The 27,035-nt window shown below is 40.8% G+C and overlaps 2 protein-coding genes across 7 annotated transcripts in view; one reads left to right on the top strand and one right to left on the bottom strand.

The window, feature by feature from the left end:
- STX17 (syntaxin 17) overlaps nt 1–3,349 on the top strand; it is a 78,736-nt gene extending 75,387 nt beyond the window's left edge. For all 3 annotated transcript variants that reach the window (XM_073332527.1, XM_073332526.1, XM_073332528.1), the window contains exons 7-8: nt 505–591; nt 1,320–3,349. In XM_073332527.1, coding sequence (XP_073188628.1) covers nt 505–591; nt 1,320–1,559 — 327 coding nt within the window. In that variant the 3' untranslated portion in view covers nt 1,560–3,349. The remainder of the gene's footprint in view (nt 1–504; nt 592–1,319) is intronic.
- Nucleotides 3,350–7,214: 3,865 nt separating this feature from the next.
- Nucleotides 7,215–27,035, bottom strand: part of ERP44 (endoplasmic reticulum protein 44) — a 127,690-nt gene continuing 107,869 nt past the window's right edge. For all 4 annotated transcript variants that reach the window (XM_073332524.1, XM_073332522.1, XM_073332523.1 and 1 more), the window contains 5 exons: nt 26,263–26,379; nt 20,914–21,025; nt 20,273–20,414; nt 16,741–16,843; nt 7,215–7,810 (listed from right to left, as the gene is read on the bottom strand). In XM_073332524.1, coding sequence (XP_073188625.1) covers nt 7,709–7,810; nt 16,741–16,843; nt 20,273–20,414; nt 20,914–21,025; nt 26,263–26,379 — 576 coding nt within the window. In that variant the 3' untranslated portion in view covers nt 7,215–7,708. The remainder of the gene's footprint in view (nt 7,811–16,740; nt 16,844–20,272; nt 20,415–20,913; nt 21,026–26,262; nt 26,380–27,035) is intronic.

Raw genomic sequence — 27,035 nt, 5'->3', positions numbered from 1 at the left:
AACGTAATATAGTTTCATAGGTAAATCATGGCTTTTGGGATTTCTTTAATCAATCAAGGAAATGTTGTGTGTAATACAATGTGTGCCTGCCTTGTACCCACTCTTATTAGAAAAGGAATTGTTTTGAGTATGAAACTCAGCATGAAGCATAAATGCTTGTTTGGATTTATTGGATTTTTCCCTGAGATGCAAATTCATCCATTCATATAACAGTAGATTAAATAAGAATACATTTTAGTCTGCTCTTTCTTTAACCGTATCAATACTCTGTATAATAACACTCCATTTTATTACCTCATAGTTACATTCTTTTTTGGAAGTGGTTTTGTACTTACAGCTTGGTTTATCAGATGCTATTAATGAACTACCATTAAGGCTGCATGGCTAGAGTGTGTAGCAGATGAAAGCTGCTGTGGGGCCCTGATTACAGGCATTAAAATAGTGTGTATTGGCTTACTGCTGCTTCCCAGCAGGTAACCTCACTCCTCATTCCTTTGCATCTAGTCTCAGCAGGAGAAGATTGACAGGATTGAAGACCATGTCAGCAGTGCTACTGTGAATGTTGAAGAGGGAACCAAAAACTTGGGGAAGGTAGGGATCTATTCCCGCTGGTGAATCAATGGTACTCTGCCTCCCAGCAATCTTCTGTATTAACCCAATTGATCTGCCGTCTTTAATGCTGAGGGAACCAGCAATTAAGGAAATAAGGAAGAAATGACACATAGGTCGTGAAAAAAAAAATCAATCTCTTGTAATGTTCTATTACATGCAGTCTGCCAGAACAAAATTTCTTTGGCCTAAAGCCTCATTAGACGGCTGTTCTGCTGCTGCTTTCAGTGGAATACCTACAAAACCAGGCAGCAGAGTGTTCACTGGTTGGCTCAGAAGAGTCAAATGAGCGTGACATGAAAGGATACCTGGGACACATGCTGCTGTGATACTAAACCACATTTATATCACTAATAGTTTTTAACAACCCGCAAATAGAGCTTCGGCATGTTAGTGGAAAGTTTCTGGGCAGATTACAATTCTTACATTTGTTTGAATTATGTAGGCCAGACAGTGGATTTTATATTGCAAATAAAATCAACCAATAGCAATTAAAATGATCTGTTTTCCTACTGCATATATGGGATAGCTCAAGTTTGAAGCACTTGGGCACAATCTCTCTTACTGTGGAATAGTGTATTTTAAAAAAACTGTAATTTGTAAGGTTTATTTATGCACCAAGAATTCGAGGTGTATTGCCAAGAGTAATGAGGGGGAAATGCACATCACCACAGGTGTGTGTTCTAAACAGATTTTTTTTTCTTTTACAGGCTGCAAAATATAAGCTGGCAGCTTTGCCTGTGGCAGGTGCACTCATTGGTGGAGTGGTGGGGGGTCCTATTGGTCTCCTCGCAGGCTTCAAAGTGGCAGGAATTGCAGCTGCACTTGGTGGTGGGGTATTGGGCTTCACAGGTGGAAAATTGATACAGAGAAGAAAACAGAAAATGATTGAGGAGCTCTCTTCCAGCTGTCCAGACCTCCCTAGCCAAAGTGACAAAAAATCCAGCTGAAGTAAGATTTCAGTGTGACTAGGACTGGAAGTAATAGTCCCAGTGATGACGACAGACATGCAGTCTTCACTTTGAACATAAGTCTGTCGTGAGTTTTGACAACTGTGTTGCTGTTTGGGAGGGGTGAAGTGGGCGGTGAGATACGTACTGTCAGTCCTGTAATTTTGAAAGCCGTAAGGAATACATTTTCATCATAAAGAAATCTGCAGCCCTAAGGAATCATGGGTTGTGTGCCAAATTCACCCCTTATTTTGTAGGATGCTACTGGAGTGGGTTTAGTTGAGAATCGAGAACACATTATGAAAGGCTTTGGAGCATTCTTACCAAAAAACCTGAGGGGCCTAAGATTTGGAGCACTTTTATTAAGTGATTTCAAAGATCAGTACACTATTAGTACTCCCCTCTGTCTTTTAAACTTCACAGTTTGGTTCTGATCAAATGTTAAAAATGAGCTGGTTTTACTCTTCATTTGTTTGTCTGCCCAAGCCCCCATACAGTCTGGTGTGACTGTCTTTGCTCTCCTCAACAGATGCACAGACTGGCAATGGGGCCTGAGGGTTAAGGTTAAATCACATTGTTTCAACTGTGGCGAAAGCGTAACTAAACCCAGCACCTGCTTGCATTATCAAACTCTACCAAAGTCGTGGTGCTGCTCCCCTCCCTTTCTAGAGCACTAAATTCACTCTGCTCTTTTTAAAGAAATGTCATGTTTTCTATCTTTCTTTTGTATCCATGTCTTCAAAATCCAGCTGGTTTTCTTTTTCAAATCCAGGCCCTTCTCTCCCTCTTCAGACAGCCCCCCCCCCCCCCGCCAAAATCCCAGGGGATTGCTTGTGCTAGGAGAGGTAGCATTCTTTGGTTGTTCTCCTCCCAGCCTGTATTTGAAAGCTGCTTTGTGGGGTTAAACACCCCCCCCCATCTGTTTAAGAAGCACTTGCTCAGATGCTCTTCCCCTTTTTCCTGCATGTCTTGTTCACAGCCTGCCTCCATCAAAACAGTGGTGGGACAGGACAGAAGATCATTCAATAAAGACATTGGCTGCTGTTTATAGCAATGTCAACTCCTCAATCCTTTATTCCCATTCCACCTATTCAAGGATGTAGTGGTGATTTAGTGTCACTTTGTGACCTACAACCGTCACATCTGGAAGACAAAGGACTGTGAAGCTGACAATCCTGGTGAACTCACCAGTAACTTGTCAGGTGGTGCCACCAGTAGGTGATCTGATCACAGTTTCAGTAATGTTGATGTAGTCAGATGTGGTGGGTTCACCTAGTGCTTATGTATGGGCTGGTCAGGTATGCTTCTTGCTCTCTCCTGCCACACAACTGTTTAGTTCTTTCCTCAGTTTCCACTGGATCACTTCTACTAGGTTGTATTCTTTATTCTTAGTAGACTTTTAGCTCAGCATAGCATTTCTCCAGAACTCAAGGTTTGCTGGTGTTCTCTGTAGTATTCTTGCTCACAGCTGCTAGCATGGATAGTTAGCTAGTCTTCCTCTGGAGATCTGCTGTTCATTTATCCTGTTTGCTTGATTTTCACTTGGAGCACTATTCCCTCTCTGCACCTCCCATCTTTAAATATGGCTTTTAACAAGTTTTAAATTTCACCCAACCCTGGATAGTCTATCGTGGCAAGCCATGTCTGCCATCCCCATTCCAGCACTGCTGTTAGTGCCTTGAGGGAGAACACAGGCTATGCCATTGCTTCTTTAAGATCTCAAGTGGTCTCATCTTCCCTGAGACCTGCTTGACTGTACAAAATAAATCTCTAAAAAAAAAAAAAAAAAAGGTTGCTTAAGTGGAGCTTCATTACACAATGTTGTTGGGTGCTCCATAGCCCAGCAGGGAATTGCCACTGCATCACGTTTAACAACAACAAAAATGGAGCACCACTGCAACCAAGGATTTGGCACAGTCTGTGGACGTAATTGTCTTCTAATGGTGGGATTATGGGTTTTGGTGCCTAAATATTGTAAGCGATTGTTCGTCTGAGCACAAGTTTCCTGTATAGGGTCTTTCTTTCTTAATTACATAATTTATTAATTACCTGTAAAATAAAAATGTGAACCCAAATGTGCAGCTGTTCAGATGTCTCTCTTAAGCAAGACTGAGCTTCCCTGAGCCTGTGTACACAAGAATGGTTTTCACAAGTAATCACTAACATATAAATTGACAAAACTGCACAGTAGAAGCTAAAGTGCCGACATCTATAGAACCAGATGGAGTGGAAAGGACCTCCTGTGTCATCTAGCTCATTTGCTCATGACGCCTAAGAAAAACTTCCTTTAAATGCATGAACCGTGACTGTAAGCTCTGCTGATGGACTTGTAATAATTGTTACACTAGGCTGTTTCCTTCCTTAGCTGATAGTCTTTACCTTTAAACTTCTCCTACTTTTCAATTTTTTTTTTAATTAACTAGAAGCCATTGGTGATTGTGGGACTTTCCCTGGACACATTTACTTTCCTTCTGTGCACGACTGAACCATGGCACACTGTCTTACATGGGATGAAAATCTGATGAAGGTGCGGTAGTGGCATGCCACTCTGTAGCTATAGCACCGTGCTATTCATTGTACTGTTGCAAACAAACTCCATGTAATAGGTCAAAATTATTCATATTTTAGAAGCAGCAAAATGCAGTAAACAAACTCTTTTCATTACATTTTGTATGTACGCAGAACTTAGTATACCATTAAACCTGCAACACTATTGGATTACAAACCTCGACTTGAGAAATAAAAAAGTTTATTTGCATAGAAGGAAAAAAGGGGGGTCCCTGCAGTAGCCAAACGAACATTTAATTTTCCATGGACACTAAGAAACCTCAGGAATACAAGCCAGGCACTTTTTCCCCAGACTAAGTAAGGTTTTTACCTTCATTTTCGGAAGAGCAGGTATTTGAGTGGCATTCTGTATTTCCTTTACGGGATCTAATGGATTACTACTTTTTTTCAAAAAAAGCGGCAAAGAGTCCTGTGCCACCTTATGGACTGACTAAGACGTATGGGAGCATAAGCTTTCGTGGGTGAATACCCACTTCATCGGATGCATGTAGTAGAAATTTCCAGAGACAGGTATAAGTAAGCAAGCAAGAATCTATTACTTTTTTAAAGTAATTATTTTAATAATTTAAAACAATATTCTATGTATTAATATTTAAAATAAGCTTTTGTTGAATTAGGAAAGTATCATTTGCTATTGTCCTCCCCGAGGGAAAATATCTAAACTAGTGAAATGTAATGGTGGATGGACACAGTGCTTGAAGAGTTCTTCATCACATTGTGCATCTGCATAGAGGCTCACCACCCTGTGCGCTATATTTACGCTGTACATTAATGTTGAAATTCAGAGGTGTGCATACCTAGTATCACCTGTGTAGTGCCTTCCACGCATGTTACCTGAGCTCAGCCACCTCTTTCATGTTAAAATATCCACCGAAGAGGAACATCTGCAATGTTGCTTATAGACCATGTAACTGATGTGTACAGTAAGTGGTGTTTCCCCTTCTCCTTGGGGTTAGGAGCTCTTGAAGGCAGGCTTCCTGCTTCTGGTTTGTTTATGGCAGCACCTATGACGTGCTTGGCATTTTCTAGCCAAATCCTAAAGTCTTAGCAGCAGCAGCAGCATTGCCAACAGATTCATGATGGTTTGGGCTACTCTGTTTACTGCACAGAGCACGAAGGACTACAGGGTTGCTATGTACTGAAGTGACACGTGCATATACTTAGTGCAGGTAGCTCATGTGCCTCATAGCCTGGTACAGCAGCCACTAACACAGCACCAGAACCATTATAGAGGGAAAACACCCTGGAACATTTTGGAGTAGAGCCACCTTAGACCTTGCTAACCAATCTTCACGTTTGTGGCAGCTGGTCCCCATAGTGGGTTGAGATCACGGGGAATGGAGGGTAGACTCCCCCCAGCTAGGATCTACTCTCTGACCATCTGTATTATTCCTCACAAGCTAAAGTGATCACTGCAGGAGATGGTGATACCAAAGCAGAAGACAGGGGATAGAGGATTTAGTTAGTAGTAGTGATAGCTAGGGCTGTGGCAACCAGGAGAAGCATTTGGTGACTTCACTACAAGGGAGAAAGGGGCTCACAAAACTTCCAGTGGTAGGCAAGGGCTTGCACTCATGCTGCATATCTGTACTAATCATACAGAAAGGTAGAAGAGGGCCTGGAAATTTAGGGTCAGGGCTGCTGGGGTAGTGCTTGCTGAAGTACACTGGAGAAATATAGAGTCTGCTCAACAGAGTAACTTCAGAGGTTCCAAAGTTTTTTGAGAAAGTGGTAAAAAGAGGAGTGGTTTAAATTTATTAGGCAGGGCATCCTTGGTAAGTGAGTTTGGGGAGAAGTAAATCCTCATAAGTCAACTAGCATTAGGAAGTAAGGGCTACATTCAGAGGGACCTTAGGCATTACATCACTTAATTCCTAGGTGTCCAGCTGCCCAGAGAAAAGCACAGTCCCACGTTATGGCCCCTAGTACCCTACGTACTGTATGGGGCAAGTTAGGCACCCAAGAAAGGTGGTCACAGAAGTCCTGCTGAGGAGGGAACCACCTAAGGCTATAGGACATTTATAGGAATACAGCAAGATCCAGAAAGGGACTTATGCACCTATCTCTTAAGGATTCACAGCCACAAACCCTCTCCTGAAGTTAGGTACTTAAGCAAGGGTAGCGCTTGTGAAAAACCAGACACACACTGATCATAGCAACTGGACCTGTGTTTAGGTCACCCACCTGGGAGTCACGTCTTACTCCAAAGCAGGGATTTGAACCCTCATCTTCCACATCTCAGATTGAGTGCCCCAACCCCCAGACTATTGGCTATTCTCTCCTTGAGCATACCAGAGTTCCATTGTGATGCTAGGCAAGCACTTAATAAACTTCTCACAAGTGGTCACTAATTGTGTGTGCTTTATTTTCTGGGTGCCTGACTTGAGATGCTGTAGTCTGATTTGCAGAAGTGCTGCACCATCACCAGCTGCAGCCAATGGGAGCTGTGCTTTGAACATATGAAGTGCTACATAATGCCAAGTCTCTCAAAAATCAGGTGCTGTATGTCAAATTGGGCACCCCAAATTATAAGACCCTTGACGTTAACCCCTGTGTCTCAGTTCTCCATCTAGAACATGGAGAGAATAGCTCTTCAGCCCACGTGGATATTGTGAAAATAAGCTTTGTGAAGCTTTCAGATACTACAGTGATGAGCCCCTGAGAAAAATTATAATTCTGTCTTCAGAACAGGGATTATAGAAGGCCTGGTGTCAGATTGGACAATGGGGATTAAACAGAATACTGACTAGAAGCTCATTAAGTGAACCCCATCCACCCTGTGCAACAAATGAGGCAGGGTTCAGTAGAAAAAAATAGTGTGAGATTATGTTGTTCAAGACTCTCATACTGCATGGGCAACCCTAATTCTGGCCTGTCTTAACTTTTGAGTGCTTGATTTTGCAACCTTCATATGTTCCTTTAACTTGGCTTTTTATGTGCAACAGCATTAAGGGCTTAGGATCATGAGAGAAGGCAATACAGACATATCCTTAATTTATCCATCTTAATTTTCCCACATGATACTTTTAACAGTCATGCTTGTTTACTCATGCAAGTTTCATATGTACAGTAAAATACCACACAAGATTCTGTAAAACTTTAATTTATTCCCCCCCAAGTATCCAGAATATGCCCTTTTGATGAGAAGAATGTGACAAAAAAAGAAGTACCAGCATAACTATTCACCTGGAGAGGAAGAAATAAAAGCACGTACTACCCGATTACACAGAAAACAACCCAAAAGTCCTATTTAATGGGATAGTGCAAGTTAACAGCATGTCTCTGTCAATACCACCTTCATTTGGATTATAAAAGTTTTACAGATTAGAGTTAGATCAAAAGTCTAGACGGGTCTCTGATATTTTACTCTAGCATTAGGAACATAACTTTTGAAAAGACGCTGTACAGAATGACCCACCAAACAAATGTATTTACAAGCCCAGGGAGAAAAAAAAACAAACTTATTTTTTCAGTTTATCCCAAATAAAAATACACAGAATTATGAAAATATAGGGTTACTATTTCAACCACACAGAAGTCAATGCTGCTGTCTGAAAGGCTTGCAAGATTATTTCAAGTTTTTAAAGTTCATCTTTTTCTCTCAATAAGGTGTACCTATGTTCACTGGGTGCTAGTTTCTGGAACGAACTCTCTGGTGGGCTGCTTGCTAAATCTTGAATTGGCTGAAAAAGAACACAAAAGTATGTTTTCATTAAGTAAAGATACTCTTTAAGATTATTGCTTATGAGAAATGAGACTAAAAACAAACAGAACACTAAGTTTCTTGAACTGGATGGAATGAATTTCTTTTATATACTCAGAGAAATAACCTGGTTTAAAACAAACACTTCAGGTTGCTTAAAGTGGAAAGGCCATCCACAAAGACCCTTAACATCAAGGAAATACCCAGTTAACGTTTCCTCCTTTAACACATCTTAACCACCACACATCAGTCTAGACAGATTTTGATCCTCCTAAGACCCAATCACCTCCAGTGTGTACAGTAACAATACTTACACCACATTCCTCACTGCACACTAAATGCAAAACCTTAAGTCTGACCTCAAACTTCAACATACATGTGCATTACTGAACAGTATGGTTCTTTTCCTATGGGGAAGTAGGAGACAAATACCTTAACCACAAGACCATCCTGTAAAGCAAACAGCATGTGATCATGTAATTAATTTGTTTCTCAGTACTCTGCAGATGTGGTTTAGTTGCAACAGTCCCATTTTACACATAGATTTGGCCTCGTCTGGAGGTGGTGTGGCTAAGTGAGTGAGACTTGACTTCATCATATTGGTGACCCGTGTTCTAGTCCCAGAGGTGCCAAGTACTGTGCATGCTCAGATCTTCAGTTACCTTGTCTGTAAAATGGGGAGGAAGATACCTGAAGATACGTTGCTCCATAGTCAGGTCTGTGAAGCACATGATTAAGATAAGAACATTTAGATCTGGACATTGGTGTGTTGGGAAGGGGGAGTCTGGTAAAGGAGGTGACAAGGCTGGCATCCAGAGGGGGACTGTATGATCAAAGTCTGCCTGAATAATGATGGAAGGACTATGCATCCAAATCTGGCATCATCGCTAGACTGTTGAGAGATGGCCTAATGAGATGCAAAGGTATGTACCAATGACCAAGCTGCAGCTCAACAAATATCCAGAATAGGCACTTGAGCGAGAAAGGCTGCATGTGATCTCATTGAACATGCTAGCACCCTGTGTGGTGGAATTACATTGGCCATGTTGTAGCACAAACATATACAGAAGAATACACAACGAGATTTGTTGACATGAGACCGGAAGGCCCATCATTCTGTCCACAACCACCATGAACAGTTGTGAGGATAACCTAAACAGTTTAGTCCTGCCCAAGTAAAACACTAATGCTCTCCTAACATCCAAATGTGTGGAGTCGCTCTCCTCATCCTTATAAGCATGAGACTTAGGAAAGGAAGAAAGTTTGCAAGTAAAGTGCCTGACTGATGTGGAAGTGAGAAACCACTTTGAAATTTTGGATGAAGGCATAGGTATACCTTGTCTTTGTAGATGTTTGTTTTTGGTGGGTCAAATACCCAGACTCTCAATTCTCCTACTCTCCTTGCTGAGGTAATAGCCACCAAAAAGGTGACCCTCATTGAAAAATGCAGCAACAAACAGGTAGCCAGCGGTTTAAAGGGCTGTCCCCTTAGCTTTACTAATACCAGGTCTAAGTTTAAGGGGGAATAGGATCCTCTACTTGGGGGTATAGATGGTTCAGACCCTTCAAAAACTTAAGTGACTATGGACTGGAGAGAAGTAAGCAATTAGTGACATGGCTTCAGGCACTTAGAAAGTGGGATACCATGTTGGAAAAAACAGGGGCAGGAGAAACTGAGGCCAGGTCTACACGTGGGTGGGTGGCTGGGGAATCGATCTAAGTTACGCAACTTCACCTATGTGAAGGTGCCACAAGTACTCCTTTTCTTTTTGTAGCTGAAGTCGACGTACTTAGACCTACTCACCACAGCGTCTTCGCTGCTGTGAGTCGACTGCTGCCGCTCCCCCGTCGACTCCGCCTGCACCTCTCGCGGCAGTGGAGTACAGGAGTCGACGGGAGAGCGCTCCGGGGTCGATTTATCGAGTCTAGTCTAGATGTGATAAATTGACCCCCGCTGGATCGATCGCTGCCCACCGATCTGGTGGGTAGTATAGACATACCCTGATACTACAAACTGGTAAGCTACTCTCAACAAGAATGTCGAACTGACTGCTTGGTGTTTCAAGGCTGTCTGGATGATGATCTCACCATGGCTGAAAAGAAAGGAAGAGGTGGTCTCCTCCTGTAACTTTTCTCTTTCCTGCTAGATTGGTTCTGGTGCCGAGACATACCAGAATAAAAATGGTGATACTGCTGCGGCTACCACTGCTGCTTCTTTAGGAGGGGAGCGTAAATACTCAAAGACTTGAATATAGCCCTAGAGTCTTTAAGGTTATGAAGCTTGTCATCAGCCTGCTATGAAAAAAACCTCAGTCCCTCAAAAGGGAGATCCTGAATGGTCTGTTGGACCTACTGAGGAGGACCCGATGACTGGAGCCATGAACATCTGTGCATTGTAATGGCCAGTACCATGGCTCTGGCAGCAGAATCATCAGCATCCAATGCATCATCAGCCGGCTACCAACTTTCCTTTGTCCTCTACTGCCAGAAGCTCTTGCCTGGCCTCCTCTGGTAACTTCTCTGCAAATATTAAAACATTGCCGGGTGGCAGAAATTGTAATATCCCAGCAACGCTTGCTAATTAGAAATCTGGAGTTTTAGTTCAGCTGTTGAATAAGCTTTCCTGCCAAAAGATTGAGCGTCCTTGCATCTTTTGATTTTGGTATAGATACCCACTGTCTGTGGTGTTTGCTTTTGTTAGCAGCTGAGACCAAAGACCCTGGTGATGGGAAGGTGTGTTGAGGTATACAAACCCCACACTTTAAGGCTGCTCTGGGCTCAGCCAGCCCTGCCCGCCATACCTACAACAGATGCACAGACTGGAGGAGGCGTTAAAAGGAAGCAGAACAGCTCACTTATGGGCAGGGCAGGGAAGAAAAACAACCATTACCTTGCAGCTCCTGAGGGAAGGGTTGAAGGAAGGCAGGATCTCTTTCTCAGCAACTGCTTAAAGTTCCCTCCCTGAGAGAAGGAGGACCTGCTTCTGATAGACCCTCAGAGGGAGACATTTCTCCCCTCATCTACTAACCCAGTTTATCAGTGTTGATTCCCGTGTTTTGTTTAGGGACTGTCCCTGAAGGGGAGAGACTTGGAACTGGCCTGGCTGGAGGCCCCAGGCATGAGAGGATGCAGCTGCTGCCCCAAGAGGGAGAGAGCTGCCATGCCATGTCCGGCTGTGAAGTGGTGCCAGGCAGAGACCTGATCCCCTTCACAGTGTCTTGTTACAGACTGCGAACTTTGGACAATAGTGGGGTGCTAGGAAGTGGCCCAGGGAGGGCAGCTTTAAAGTGCTCCTGGGTGTCAGGAGCTCAGGCTCAGCGGCTTGCATGCTCCTGGACTAGTGTGATCAGGGACAGCTGCTGCTAAGCCTGATGCCTGCCCCAGTGGGCGGGCTGGGGGCGGTACAGCCATGCTGGAGGAGCTGCCTGTGCAGGGCACTGGCTCCTGTGAGCAGCGGCCTGACGTGTGGCTGCTTTCGCCCCGGCCATTCCTGACAGAGCCCTACAGCTCCTTGGATATCCGATTTATATCTGCGGATATAAATTTGGTATATCTGGCTCTAGCCCAGGCTACCCCACCAAATCCCAACCCCGCATGTCAAAGGGCCTATGCCCTGACCACTAGGCAACATTCCCCTTGACTGAAGGCCATCACACGAGGTGTAAAAATGTTCAACCCCCTTTAAGGGGACATAATACCCCACTTAGACCTTTTTGCTGTAGGAGGCAGTGAAGATGGTGTTTACCACAATACTTTTTTGGGCTCCAAAATAACCTCATTTACTGGGATTGTCATTTGAGAAGGCCCCACAGATCTCAAGGTATGAACCAATCTGTGTGTGGCTCCTGAACTACTTCCACCTGGATATCTAGGGAGGAAGCCACCCGCTTTAAAGGGTTCTGGTGGGCTCCATAATCATCCCGGGGACGTGAAGAAACATAAGACATAACCACCTCGTTGGGTGATGAGGAGGAGGAACCCAAGACCGGATGAGGTGGAGCTTCCCCCACTTCCTCCAAAGGGGGGATTCACTGAGGCAGACTGCTCATGTTCGGTACAGGGCCTGGCACTGGGAGCAGCTTCTTGCAGTTTTAGCCATGCAGGATCACAACATCTATTGGAGGACATAGAGGGCGGAGGGTGCGGAGAGGGTTTGGAGGCAGGAGGAAACCCACATGGGTTCCAGCACGGCCATCAATATGGCACTGGAGCTCAACTTCTTCCCAACCATGGCTACTAGCTGACCAACGGGGAGGCTCCACTAGATACCAGAGGTTAAAGTCTCTTGAAGGAGCGCAATGGCTTACGTGATGTGGCTGTGACACACAAGATCCAACTTCTCCCTTGCACGATGAACTTTAGTCGTCCAATCAGGTAGGTGCAGTGTTTCTTGTGCCAGGGAGTAGTGACGGTAGTCCAGAGAGGATGGCATCAAGGAAATCATAAGCTGGCTTGCCTCTTGAGTGGGAACCAGATTGTCTGGAGGTAGCAAGGGTACTGGACATGGAACTCTGGTAGCCAGCAAATCCATGAGAGTGTCCGTCAGTACCGGGAGAGATGTCTCTTGGTCTGCCAGTGATGCTAGCGCTCAGCGGGTATATGCCTCAAGTGTTGACAGCACCAGAAGATTCTGTTGCTGCTACTGCTGAGCCAAAGATGACAGCACTGCTTAACAGGATGGTGCTCGTTTCGAGGTCGATCTCAATGGCCCCATTAGCGGCGCTGAAGTCGATGACCTCTCTTGGAGGTTGTATCTGTACCACAGAGTGCCTCAGCACTATGTGCACTCCATTCTCCTTCCCAACTTGACTGCTGGAGTTCAGTGCCAGGGACCTTGATTTCCTGGACAATGGCTCTCTGGTTGCTGTCCTCTGATGCTGCTTCTTCAGTACCAGAGAAGGAGATTGGCACAGACTCTGCCTGGAAAGGGGGAACACTCCTGACTAAAGCAGAGTTGCACAGTGCCTGCCCCAAAGGGGAAGGCTTTGAGGGTGGGCACAGGGCTGCCTCCATAAGAAGGTACTTCCCTGTCTTTTTTACTTCTGGGCTAAGTCCCTGTAGATTTGGCATCTTCCTCTGATGTGACCTTTTTCTAGGGTAGTTCAGGCACCTACAGTGCAGGCTGTTGATCAGAACTGTCTTCTTGCATGCACTGTAAAGTTTGAAACCCGGGGAACAAAGCAAGCTCTGGCACCGGTACCCAAAACCGAAAGGAACGATAACGTACTGTAGTAAAAAAGGAAACCTATTAGTAGAAAAAAACGCCTACACTAAGACTGTATACTATCAGCTATTGACAAGTACCCACTACATCCAATAAAAATACTGAGAAAGAGGAAAACACTTGCAGTAGCAAGGTAGAATGCTCTTACAACAATCACAGGCGGTAAGATGGAACTGAAGGGGGTTGGAGGCAGCTCTTCCCTTTATACCATCCCACAGCAGCATAAGTAAGCAGAGGGCACATGTGCTATCTTGACGGGAATTGCTGAGTGAAAAATCTCTAATGCTAGTGCACTGAGCAAACACACACCTGAAGTGGAATGGACATGTGCAACCACTTGAAGTCCTTTTTTTTTCTCCAGGGTTTGTCTACACATTGAGTTATTCTGGAATAACTCCACATGGGGACACACTTCTTTTGAAAAAGAGTGCCTTGTTCTGGGTTAGCTTATTCTATTTTCAAAGCTATTGTGCTTTAAATTCACATCCTACCTTAAATATAAATTAATTTTCAAGTGTAGACAAGCCCTTAAATAGCGAGGGGAATAAACAATTGGAACAGCTCACCAAGGGATGTGGTAAATTCTCTAGCATTAAGAGTCGCAGGGCTTATTTACATTTGAAATGCTACAGCGACACAGCTGCATTGCTGCAGTGTAGACACTACCTATGCTGATGGGAGGGGTTCTCCTATTGAAGTAGATACCATCTTCCTGAGAGGTAGTAGCTAGGCTGACAGAAGAATTCTTCCGTTGACCTAGCACTGTCTACACTGGGGGCTAGGTCGTCTTGACTATGCTGTTCAGGGGTGTGGTTTTTTCACACATCTGAGCAATGTAGTTAAGCCAAATTAACAGACCTCAACCAAAAACATGGGTCTTTCTGAAAGACATGCTCTAGGTAACCACAAGTATGGGGCTGGATGCAGTAATCACTTCGTGAAATTCCATGGCCTGTGTTATGTACAGAGTTCAGTTTAGATAGTCAAAATGGTTCCTTCTGGCCTTAAAATGCGAGAATCTATGGAGTTAGATATTTCCCTCCAAATATATATATATTTCCAATAATGAACACAAAAATGATTGATGCCAGACACCTATACCAAACACATTCTGGTGGGAAGTAATGTCTAAACGATGTATTGAACTGAACTTTATTAAAATGGACTTCCATCCAATGACTCTGAACAAATATATCTTCTAACGTGGCTCCCAAAATCAACTGAAAGCAAAAGCCAGCCAAAAGATGCCTAGAATGTACATCCCTGGATTGCCACAGAGATACAATGAAGACCCCTTTTCAAATTATATTGCACCTGGCAGAAGCACTTACTGTACTTGTGTTACATTTTGTTCAGGGAAGCAGGACCATCAACCCAACTTTCAGAAAGTACCATGGTATCTAATGACAAGTGGCCAGGACCTCTATTTTACTCCATCTGAAATATGGCATCTTCAGTAGCACAGCTATCCCTTGACACTACCAGAAGGAACCATTTTGACTATCTAAACTGAACTTCTACATAACAGGGCCCAGATTTTCCTTTAAGGTCTCCTCTTGAGTTCTGAGCTGATGAGTACATCACTGGAAAGCCTGGCTTCAGTGTTCAATACAACAATCTGATCTGCGATATCTACTTGCAAAAGTCCATGTAAACTTTCATGTCCTGTGTTAAGTGCCTGAAAGCTCTTCCCCTCCCACCCACTGCTTCCTGTAAATCTTATCCTAAAATGGCCTGAAAGGATTCAAAGGGAAAAGCTTTGAGTGAGCCAGTCAAATGTTTCAGCTGAGCATCTGGGACTTGATCCTCAGTCTTGTATAGGTCACTCTGTGCTGCCACAACAGCGTCACAAAAATTACTTTAATGCTACCCGAAAGTGGCAGCTGAGGATTCCCCTGGTGTAGCCCAGTGTTCCTGCGTCAGTCCTCAGCATGCTCCAGGATTGCAAGTGGTGAAAAACAGTGCAACCACCACTGAGGTGTGCTGAACTCAGGTGAATTTTGAGAATGGAGCCTCTACGACTGTACATTTGGGCCACACACATTGGCACAGTTGCATAAAAATAACCCAAGCTCAAAAAGATCAATTTGCTAAGAACAACTGGAGATGTAAAAAGAGCAGAAAAAAAAAAAGAGGAGAAAGTCCTAACAGATTAAAAAATACCGAGTCCATCTAGTTAGATAGAAGGGGAATAACAGTCTCATGGCTAGAGCACAGGCTTGTGTGTCAGATTTGGGTTTTCTTCTTAAATCTGCCACATACAGTACTTTCTTTCAAACGTGGGCAAGTCACTTAGCCACGCTGTGTCTTAATATTTCCATACCACACAAGAGTGTTATGAGGGTTAATTAATGAATGCTTGTGAAGTGTTTTTAAATCCTCTGATGCAAAATATTAATATGAGATTTAATAGGTATGTGGCCAAAGAAAATTATGCTTGTGCCAGCTGCCAAGCGAGTTCATAAGAAGCACATTCTTGAAACTTTCCTTAGGGCAAAGACAGACAAGTCAGTTAAGGGAGTACAGATAGAGGCTTGGAGTAGAAGCAGAGTTTGTCCCAGGTTCACCCAGTGAGTGGACTGAAGAACTGAGTGCTTTGCTGAATTCAATTCACCTCATACAAGTCCACTCAGTCCTGCTTCTCGTTCAGCCAATAACTCAGACAAACAAGTGTGTTTACATTTACGGGAGATAATGCTGCCCACTTCTTGTTTACGATGTCACCTGAAAGTGAGAACAAGCATTCGCGTGGCACTGTTGTAGCCAGCACTGAAAGGTATTTATGTTATGCTAAACATTCATATGTCCCTTCAGTCTTCGATTTGTAGGCTCTAAAGTTATACATTGTTTTGTTTTTGAGTGCAGCTTTGTGGTGAAAAAAAAATCTACATTTATAAATTGCACGACAAAGAGATTGCACTATAGTACTTGTAAGAGGTGAACTGAAAAATACTATTTTAAAAAATCTTTTTTACAGTGCAAATATTTGTAATAAAAAATAACAATGTAAAGTGAGCACTGTACACTTTGCATTCTGTGTTGTAACTGAAATCATTATATTTGAAAATGTAGAAAAATTTATAATAAATTTAAACTGATATTCTATAATTGTTTAACGGTGAGATTAAAATAGCGATCACTATTTTTTTATCTCACGATTAATTGGAATTATTTTTTTAATTGTTTGACAGCCCTAAATTATATTATCACTACTCTAAAAGAAAGTACACATGGAATTCAGACAAAGTAAAAATGGATTCCGTACAACTTCATGTAATATTGGTAAAAGAGTTCATAAACAATTGGTTTTATTTAAGCCATACTATTTTCAATCACTGAATTGTTAAAATGAACAGATTACATCACACTAGCAAAACAATGCCAGTTCCATTCAGAAGGGTTTCCATACGAAGAAATAAACATTTCAAATTTTTTTCTTGTTCAGTTAGAACACAAAAATGTGGGATTTTTCTCACTTTAAGTTCTGAGATTTATCAGTGCTGGCTTGTAGTGTTTTAAAATATTGCTAGGTAAATATGGCTACATACTATATTTTCCATAAACAGATTTCTTACACACAATCTTACACACCAAGGTAATGTAAAAGCACTGTTTTCATGATGAAAAAGAATAAATGGTTTGCCCAAACAGCCATATACAAATGCTTTCATTTCTGTAAGTCTTACCTGACCAGGTGCTACATCAGTTGGATCTGGGCCATGATGAAATTCTCTGTGCAATTTTCCGGAGTGCAAATCTTGTACAAATTGCTTGAGTTTACCTGGAATTCTGAAACAAAATCCCGCCCAGTAAACATATGATAGATAAGCACACAATCAAACTGAAAAATAACGTAGATTGTTTAGAGTAGCCCAAATTTCTCCTGTGCATCAGATACAGTATGTTCACTTTAAGTGATTAATTTATGGTAGAAAGCTAAATGGATGGTACATTTGTGTTAAACTACCACACCAGGTTTTTTCTTCTTCTTTGCTATCTCCTGAGTGCACAGCAAGTATTTCTTCCCTTCAATAATTCCCACAGCGTTGTCCTAGCCAATAACCTCATTGTATGCTCAATTCAACTCCACACTACGCATGCTGCAGACGAGAACAGCAGGTTCCACTCTCATTCCAAACCTGACAGCAGAATTTGATGTGGCTGGATGGCCAAAGGGCATTACTATAAAGGCAAGGGCAGTTTTCCATTTTGCCCTTGGAGCAGTTCCTCTCTAAAATCAGACCCTGTCCAACAGAATAGCTGGGCTTTGCAAATTACTGAGATGCTTTAAGATTTTACCTTTTATTTAAAATCATGAACTGTTCACAAGGTCACTTCTGCCATATCTAGATGTCTCCGAAGTTCAGCTTGATCCTATGGAACTGTCTATGAACCTGCCAATTTCTCTCATTTATATCTGACAAATGCATTACCCTTACTGCTTGTTGACTCAAGCCGTAGCTGTTACTAGTCAGATACAGACTATGAAGCAGAGGTGTTTTTGAAAAGACAAAAAATACCTTATAATTTTTTGAAGGGAACTACAAATCCACATGACAGCTATAACTGATAATTATGTACATAAGCTATTATAGCTATGATTAAATTTAAACTATTATTATTCTAATGCAAATTGCTTGCAAAGTGTTTTGTTAAAAACCAATTGTGTGCGCAGTGAACATGCTACTTTGCACAAAATATTCATAAGAGTGCAACAGTAAATGTAACAAAAACAGTTTTAGGATTTTACTATTAATCAAAATATACTAAGGCTTGTATTATATTATAGGCAGATAACATTTTAAGAATAAGCCTGCTAGAATTTGAATAAGAAGCTGGCAATGATCACCAGATTTCTGCCAAACTCTGTTGCAACACTGTGTGGTGGGGCTCCAGAATAAGACACTGAGAAGTCAGGAAGCCTGATTGCAATGTTTATACCAAGGGTTGTGCATGATACAATGGTTTCTTGCTAGCCACAGTGTCTGTGGTCATCATTGCTAACAGATTCCATTCACATTTGGTCCTAGTAACTTCAGACTTGGGGCAATTGCCATGTTTATAAATTTTGCGCTTTGCTTTTAAAATTTGGGTTACATTTGTCGAGCACCAGAACTGACACATAGCATAATCTTTTCAAGAAGGCTTGCAGGGGATATTAAAGCTTGAATAGGTACAATGGGACTCAAGCAAGTGTATGAACACAGTATTACAGTGACTGCTTACTCAATTCACATCATTTGGATGCATAAATACATAATTTGCATCAACATAGCAACTGCACATCCAAATTAGTTGTGCAGCTGCGTGCATGCACTTTAGTAAAATCAAACCATGACTATCCAATCACCACACTTGGCAACATATTTCCATTTACATGTTACATTGAATACAACTCTCAAAGAGAGCTGGATTTTTTGGCCAGATTAAATACAAACAGAAGATAAAATCATATCCTCACTGTTCTTCCTGTTGTCTCTGACATTAAAGATATCAGTACAAATCCTTTGGTTTAAATTGTCATAGTTCTACTGAAGCCAATAGAGCTATGACAACTTACATCAACTGAGGGCCTGCCCTCTGGTGCCAAAACTCTAGGAAACCAACTCAGTGTTGACAGTCACCTTATCATCAAACATCAGTTCCCTTTAGAAGAGTTTGTAGAAGTGTTTCATTCAGTATTACACATCTGGTAGCTGGAGAGCCTTCATACAACTTTTCATTTTGGATCTATGGAGTAACAGAAACCTTGTCTGGGCAAGACAAAGGGTCCTGTGGTGAACACCTTACTTTTATTTAGATACATGTGGAGTGGGTGTTGAATAAGTTTGGGGTGTAAATTATTTCCTGTTCATTAAGCACTGACTGTATACTCTATGCTGCTCTAAACAATATAAAAATCAGCTCTTCAGATAACAAATAGGAAGCTAAACAGGTACATGGATAAAGCTGACAGTGATTAACGAAAAAGTACAGTTTTGTGACAGCAGTTCAGTGATACAAGTTACACACAGTTTGCTCACTCACTATGCAGGGTTGTTGATGAAGAGATGCCCTTCAGCAGCTTTTGCCAACATTATGTGCAAAAGCTCACAGTGATAGAGAGGGCAAGGTAGATGGGTGTGGCATAGCACAGGAAAAACTATTCTGCTTTCATACATTTCATGTTGATTTATTTATTTATTGTAATTTATAACTTATAAAGAGGTACCCAAACTGGTACTCTGGGCAACCTGGATGTTACTAAAAGCAAAAATCCAACAAGAACAAAAAGCAGCAAGTCCCCCAGAAAATTTCCAGTCAAATCTTCCCCAACACAACCAGGATTTTCACCATCAAACTTCCACTCGTCATAAACAATCAGCCCAGATAGGGCCCAATCCCTTCACCCAGTTGGCTACAAGAAAGGCTTGACAGTGGGTCCCTCAGAGATGATGCTCTAGTGCCAGTCACCTCTCTCTATTCAACCGAGGAGGATCTAGCGCAAGCATCTTTGCTTGCCACCGTTGTGGCAGCGTGAGAGAGAGAGAGACATGGTCTCTCAAGTAGGTCCCAAACCACCTACTTAGAAATACCACTGTATTTCGAAAAAACTGAAGACCAGGGATTAAATTGATACTCCATCTATTTTAGTACATTTTAGGCAGTTGTTATCCCAACAAATCAGCCATATTCCACTGACTCTGAAGGCAGAATATCTGGTGGGCACTTATGTAAAAGGAGCTTCCCCTCCAATGGTCCATGACTAGCTCACGAATGTCAACGTTGCAGTAGAGAAAAATAGATGGTGACAGATTGGAGGATTCTTACCACTGAATATTTTATACACATTAATTGCATAATATATCAGTTAACTATTTTATTCACTGCTCAAAAACTTTCCAAAGTAAACTGACGTTTCTATGTTGGCAGGAGAGGAACCACGGCACTAAGACATATGAAGGCTAATTGAGGAACTAGAACTTGCAGCAGCATTTAAAACTTGGGGTCAGATTCTCAGCTAAATGTGCATCAGCACAGATCCTTTAAAGTTAATGTAGTGCAATCATTTACATCCGCTGGAGATCTGATCCTGGATCCTACGCCCCCAACCTCAGCTAATAAAATATTTTACCTACTTTCAGTCATATAATGTTGGTTACAGTGTTTAAACAAATGTATTTCTTTGTCTTGCCACAAGAAGACACGATTTTCAAAAGAAAGGAAGGGTTTACTTACGCTAAGTCACTGAAGTCTGGAAAGACATACATGTGCCTAAAACTGTCAATAGCAATAACAGGACAGTCTGCTGGAGTCTTCTGAATATGAAGGAGTGGGTGTCTGAACTTATCACAGTCAGCATGCAGAAAGTTTATTGTACCTTAAAAATGAGAATACAGACCAAAATTTACATTAGATATTTGAATGTGAAAATATTAAGGCCTTGGTAATTTATTAATAAAATCTGAGGTATTATGTACATTACAGTAACAAATACGGATGAAGGAATGAATGTCAACAAGCAAACACAATAAAACAATAAAAATGTTCTGAGAAATTGTTTTGGTTATAATATAGATTAGAAAATTTAAGTTTATAGGTCATAAAAATTCAACTGTATGAATCCCATATATAAAATAAGCATTTCTGAAGTAACTGTTTATAATAAATAGTTTATATTTCAGTAGTGCCCAGAGGAGCCAATAGGTTCAGGACCTCTTTGTGCTAAGCACTATAGAAGTAAACATGATCCCTTGCCCTAAAGAGCTTTAAAATTAGAGTGCTGCTCTAACTATTTATGCATTTTTTAGCATTTGGCTGAATAAAAAAATGTTAGTATGCCTAAAAAGTGACAGGGTAAGGCAATAATAATTAGTGACCTTTTTCACTTATTAATTGTCGTGCCACTTCCTGCTGGAATTTTTCTAAACTCTCCAAATCATCTTTCATGTGGAAAAGTATAAGAAAAGGAAGGCCTTCTTCTGTCAATTCCTGCAGAAAGAAAGATACCAAATGAGAAACACACCTGACTTCTTCCAATACACAACATCCATTTTATGCAATTCTAGTGATATTTCTAGTTAGGTAGGACCACAACTTTACAGCCAGTTGATAGAATAGGATAGTCAATAATGAGGCAGGAGATATCATACAAAAGAATAAATAAGAGATTTAACTAAACTGCAGTACAGTTTAGAAGCAGGTACAAAGGACTTACGATGGCATGCCTGAAGTTGTTGCCATCAGACTTATTTAAAAATAAAGTAACTACAGCCTCAACCTTGGAAAACAAAAAACCCACACAATCCCATATCTCCTTCCAGGCCGATACCAACCATTCTGTTCTTCAGTATCTAAATTGACTAGTAGTCAACTTTCAGATTTATTTCAATCTATTGATGATCTTTAAAACCCTAAATAACTTGGGATTCGCTTATCTGAAACTTTACCTATACCCCATCACAACAGTTCAGACCTTCTTGGAGGGGCTTGTTCTTTATTTCCAGGGTGAATCTCTCTACACTTGGTGTTCAGGCTGTCTTAGTAGAGGGCATAAACTTACGAATTTACTCCTTCAGTTTACCAGAGCACGATTTCAGCTAACTTGAGGGTATAATGCAAGACTTACCCAGTTTATCCTTCCTTTGATTTTTCCCCCCATCCCTGCATATTTTTTTCTTTTCATGATTGCTGTTTTGTACGGGTGGGAGAGCTCATTTTGTGCCTACGTGATTACATTTTCATGTACATTTTGTACGACTACCCTAGGGTACATTGTCCAGTGCTTTGCCCATCATTAAATGACTTAGGCAATGATGCTTCCACTGTTTCCTCTGGGTATTACACAGATGTATAGATATAAATCTGACTATTCTACAGATTTATAGATCTCCCTGTTAGGTAATATTTCCTGATATTCATCCCATCCTATCTTTATAGTTATATGTAAACTGCTGTATCTCCCCTTAGTAGTCTTTCAGCAAAGCACAATGTCACTAGTTAGCCTTATAGAGAAGGGCAGTTACCTTCCTGCAATGCATTGGTTCTGCGTACAGCATGCAATCCAAAAACCAGACTTTATTTATAGTGTTTCATGTTGCAAATTCATTGCTATTTTCTAAGTGCTGCACCTATGGTTTCCAAAAATCCCTCTCCTATTAAACACAGAATACCATGATGTGTTACATGTAATAATGCTATATTGCCTACAACCAAATACCACTCCTTCCATCATAGAAGTTTCTTGGTGGCTAATCATTCTAATGCTCCTACTAGACTCTCAGTTGATTCCCCCCCCTTTAAAATAGACTCTTGTTGTTCAGCACTGTCCAATGACAGACAGGCTTTAGTTCCTAAAAAAGGGACAGGCCCTTGTCTCTGGAGGTTGCTTTTTTAAAAATGGTGTGCCTGAACTCAATTAACTTTGAGATAAATCCTTTTTCTAACATGTACTCCTAGTTCATATTCTCTGCTTTCCTCAGATATAGAGAATATTTTGTCCATTCTACCACCAAATCTAAATCTCTTGGGACATATTTTTGCATGCAGAGAGATGCTGTGGTAAATGCTTTACCCTACAAGTAACTGGAAGGATTTGTCTGAACTTTTTTTTTTCCAGGGTGAGCTAGCTGGTTGTCACCTGAACATTCAAGAAGCAGTGTTGGAGTAAGACCAAGGTTGGTCTTTTACAGGAATTTTTAAAAATTTTCTGAAAAATCCATTTGTACTTCATGTAACTCCTGTTCCAACCATTTTTACTACATCTACTACTTTCTCTCCCTCACCAAAATAATCTCCATATTTAACCATGTTTGTTCCTAGTCAGTTCTACCCATGTGGAGATGGGCTGGGCCCTCTGCCACCCTTCATAGGAGCTAACAAGGAAAAGTATCTGCTTGTGCTGTGGTGTTCGTCGTACCATTTCATCTCTAGCTTTGACCCCTTTTTCTAGAATTGAAGTACGAAGTAGAGCCCTTGGATATTTAGACTGAAATGTCACCTTCCCCTCCTGGGAGGGGAAAAGCATCTGCTACACTGTCCACCCATTCTATCCTTTTAATAATATATATATTCCGTATACAACCAAGGTCATATTCGTAAAGTTATTTCCCCCAAATCCCTCAAATGGCGGGCTGTCAACAGAGTTGGCTAGAAAGTCTGAAAGCATTTTAAATATTTATGAACAGTGGGGAGTGGGAGTCCCAATTCCTAACCCTCCACCCCAGTTATTTTGACCATCTCTAATCATTAGCTATGTTGACTTCCTTGCTTGTCTAGAAAAAAGTGAAATCTAAGGACACCTTCATCAAAGAGATTCCTTTGGTCTTCCTGCTGACCTGTCCTCAAGGATCATGTCTTCTCTGCCAAAGGCCAGCACGTGTTGCCTAACAAATGAACAAGTTACTGCAGTATTCTTCAGACTCTGAACTAAATGCTCAGTACCACTAGTGTGTACATACTGAGTTAGGCCTCCTACACACAAGTCATTGGTTCCAGTCTGGCAGCACTTTTCTGCTCCCCCATATCATTTCTATTTCAAGGCTAACATCCAGGACTGGAGTGTTGTCTGTGGGATTTATTAAATGCAGTCCAACACAGGTATTATTTGGTTTGCCTTTCCAGTCTAATTCTCTACCAGGTCTGGATGATCAGCGAATGGAACAGCTGCTTGTCTCACTTTCTGGACTTCTCTCCTGCAACTGCTCTTTGTTTTGCACGGAGTGCACTGCAAGATGTTTCTCCCAAGGCATAACCTCCCACAGCTTTTCTGTAGGTCTTCACAGAACCATTAATCTTTTCCAGAATAAAATCTGAACCCGCCGTTCAGCATGTTATATCACATGGTTTCCTCTGACTTCGAAGTGTTTGTACTTTACAAATTTAACTGCTTTCTCAACAGATTGATTAACCTGTGATCACACTTATTTTCTTCTATGTTGAGAGATATTACTGGATCCCGTGGTATTTCTCCATTTTAAGAACAGAGAATCTCTCAGACTGGCAGAGAGCTTCAAAATGGAAGAAACTTCTTGAAGAAGTTCAACCACTCTATGTTGTCTAATGTCACAATGAATCACCCTGCTCTGAATTCCCAATTGTGTGGCCAGTATGCACACATAACTAATCTGATATTAAAAACAATGCAAACCAGAGAAATTAATTTACCAAGACTGAGTTCAATTTAAAATTAATTTCTAATGTTTTAATGTTGAACTCTCTTTTATTTACATCATATTTTATAACACATACTGGCAAGTCAAAGAAATACAGCTTAAAACATTGACGACAATGCTTCATACTTCTGTTTTAAAAATATTAGTCACTATATACTAAATGTCTAATTACTATAAAATTACAAGCAGGCAGAAGCATCAAAATTCTGGCATGTTTGAAATAGTTTGGCTACTGGCAGCACTGAGTTTTTAAACAAATGTTGCTAAGCAAAATGTCAATTTGGAATGACCTGGGATTGTAAGTATCTGCCTAAGTAAACTGGAGTGGAGATTCACAAGAGCAACTAGAAAAATTGGGACAGAAACTTGATACAAACTTACAATGATGAACCTTGGTTTCTAGGGATCAGAATCTGATTTCACTGTGGGAAAAGTACACTAAAAATCCATCATGCAGTTCTAAAAATGCTAAATACCTGGCATCTTTTGCACGTGAAATGCAAATGAAGAATTAAAAATTGTGTTTAACAGAAGTTTCTGCTGAAAAGTCTAAATGCTGATTAAAAGATTACACTTAGCATGGTCTATCACACAAAATATTTTTTTCTCTGTCTTCTCCCCCCTGTTATGGAAGCTAATAGAATAATTTGAGCACAGTCAAAACTGCACAGGATACCCCAGGTAGTGGAGAAAGCTAAAATGCCCCACAAAAGAAAATACATGATGATTCTTCAGTTTATACATCATCGTGTGGCTAACACACGGCAATATGTTAGAACTGCATTGCAGGTTTTAACAGGTGCTGTAGTCTAAATGTGCTGAGTGTAACTAATTAGTGAGTTCAATATATTATTTTAGTTTAGTTTGTATGTTTACATATTTACACGTAAATTATAATTTCGGGGTGGGAATACAGAAAGGAGAGAAAACATAAGGTGGCAGAGAATACAATGAAGGAAGGAAAAAAGAACACATTGTAAAGGGTTCCAGAGAGGAGATGAGAAATGAATACTAAGAACAATCCAGGAAAAGATACATCTTGATTTATTAAAGGAAGAAATGTGGTGGAAAACAGAAAGGGAAGGAAGGTCACCCAAAAGCAAGACAGACGTAGCAAGCAGTGTTGGTTGAATAAGGCTCAGCAAATATTAATAAATTTTACAGGTATTTATAGAATAATTTAATATTTTTGTGGCATTCAGCCAACTCTATAGCTTGTCAAATACTATTCAGCAAATACATATTAGATTAATGCTTGCGGAGGCTGGCAAATATATTCAGTAAATTTGTTTCCTATTAAGTTATATTTTAAATAATGTATTAAATAGAAAGATGACTGACAACATTTTATAACGAACGACAGCGTACTACAGGTTTCAGAGTAACAGCCGTGTTAGTCTGTATTCGCAAAAAGAAAAGGAGGACTTGTGGCACCTTAGAGACTAACCAATTTATTTGAGCATAAGCTTTCGTGAGCTACAGCTCACTTCATCGTACTACAGTTTTATTCCTTTACATTACTTGTGGTACCATGCTCACTGCATTTTTCACCCTGGCTAGTAGGTATTTCAAGCTCACAGTATAATAATCATGAATACTATGCATACATACAATGCCTTTCACATAAGGATTTTACAGCACCTCAAAATCTCTATGCAAAAGGTCTTGTACCTATTTAAGATGGGTAAACAGAAGCACAGAAAAGTTAAGTGATACACCAAGGTCACAGCACTATACCTACACCTATATACCCAAATCACAGATCTTCTGATACTTCCAAAATGATCCACATATCCTCATCTATAATCTCCTATACTCAACTAGTATATTAATTATGAACTAACCTCCCTCCAATTCACCCTTCACTAAGAGCTGAGAAACAAAGTAAACAGTAAACTGAAGTGCAACTATTTTATACAAAAGGTAAAATAAATGCAGGGAAGGTGACTGACAGGGTGTAACTGAGTTCTAGAGAGAGTGAGTTTATTTTTGAAAGAGCAGATTGATGGTTAAATGAAAAAAGCAGAAAGGTGGAAGAAAAAAAGCAATCCTTACCTCTCCATTTTCAAATGTAATTTCACGAACAAGAGGCACACATTTATCTTGTGTCCATGCATAAGTCAAATCAAAATTGGTCATAGAACCTAAGTATACCATATCTGGAGCATTTTCCTGTTTTTTAAAAAAAACATTTTGATTATTCTTATTTGAAAATAAGTAAATACTATATTACCTAAAGGGAGACCAAGTACATGACATGGAAATAGTGGTGGAGTGCATATATAGTTGTGGGACAGGACTGCAATGAGGAGTTGTGTTCAGACAAATGTATTACATATGCAATTCCCAAACTATGGCTTTAAAGAACATTAAACAAATAGATATATACAATAGTTTATACAACCAACTCCACTTTACAAGTTAATGTTAAAAATAAAAATCTGATACAATTTTGCATCTGTTAAAATGGGAGGATTAGAATAAATTAATTAAGATTTATTTTAGAATTTTGTAGGGTTGCTGATCAATAATAACTTGGTCTATGAAGGACTTCAAGATTTCAGCTGCACACAGAAGTTAGGTTTCTTAAAAATGGTGCTTACAAAAACACTGAAAAAATTAACAGGATGGAGAGAAACTGGAATCTCAGGGCTGATTAAACTTATATTGCCAGAGAGACATTGTTAAATTGTGGCAGGCTTTCTTTTTGTATTCTTGGTATTTGACTCTGAAGAAGACTGCATGAATTCTACTGTAGTTACTTGTGGTTAGTGTCAGGGAAGCAAACTGTCAAAAGCTGAGGGAGTGATAACAGGCACAGATTCAAA

The sequence above is a fragment of the Lepidochelys kempii genome, chromosome 2, assembly GCF_965140265.1.
Source record: "Lepidochelys kempii isolate rLepKem1 chromosome 2, rLepKem1.hap2, whole genome shotgun sequence".
Classification (NCBI taxonomy): Eukaryota; Metazoa; Chordata; order Testudines; family Cheloniidae; genus Lepidochelys; species Lepidochelys kempii.
The sequence above is the reverse complement of the archived record's forward strand: the minus strand, read 5'-3'. Positions and strand labels throughout refer to the sequence as shown.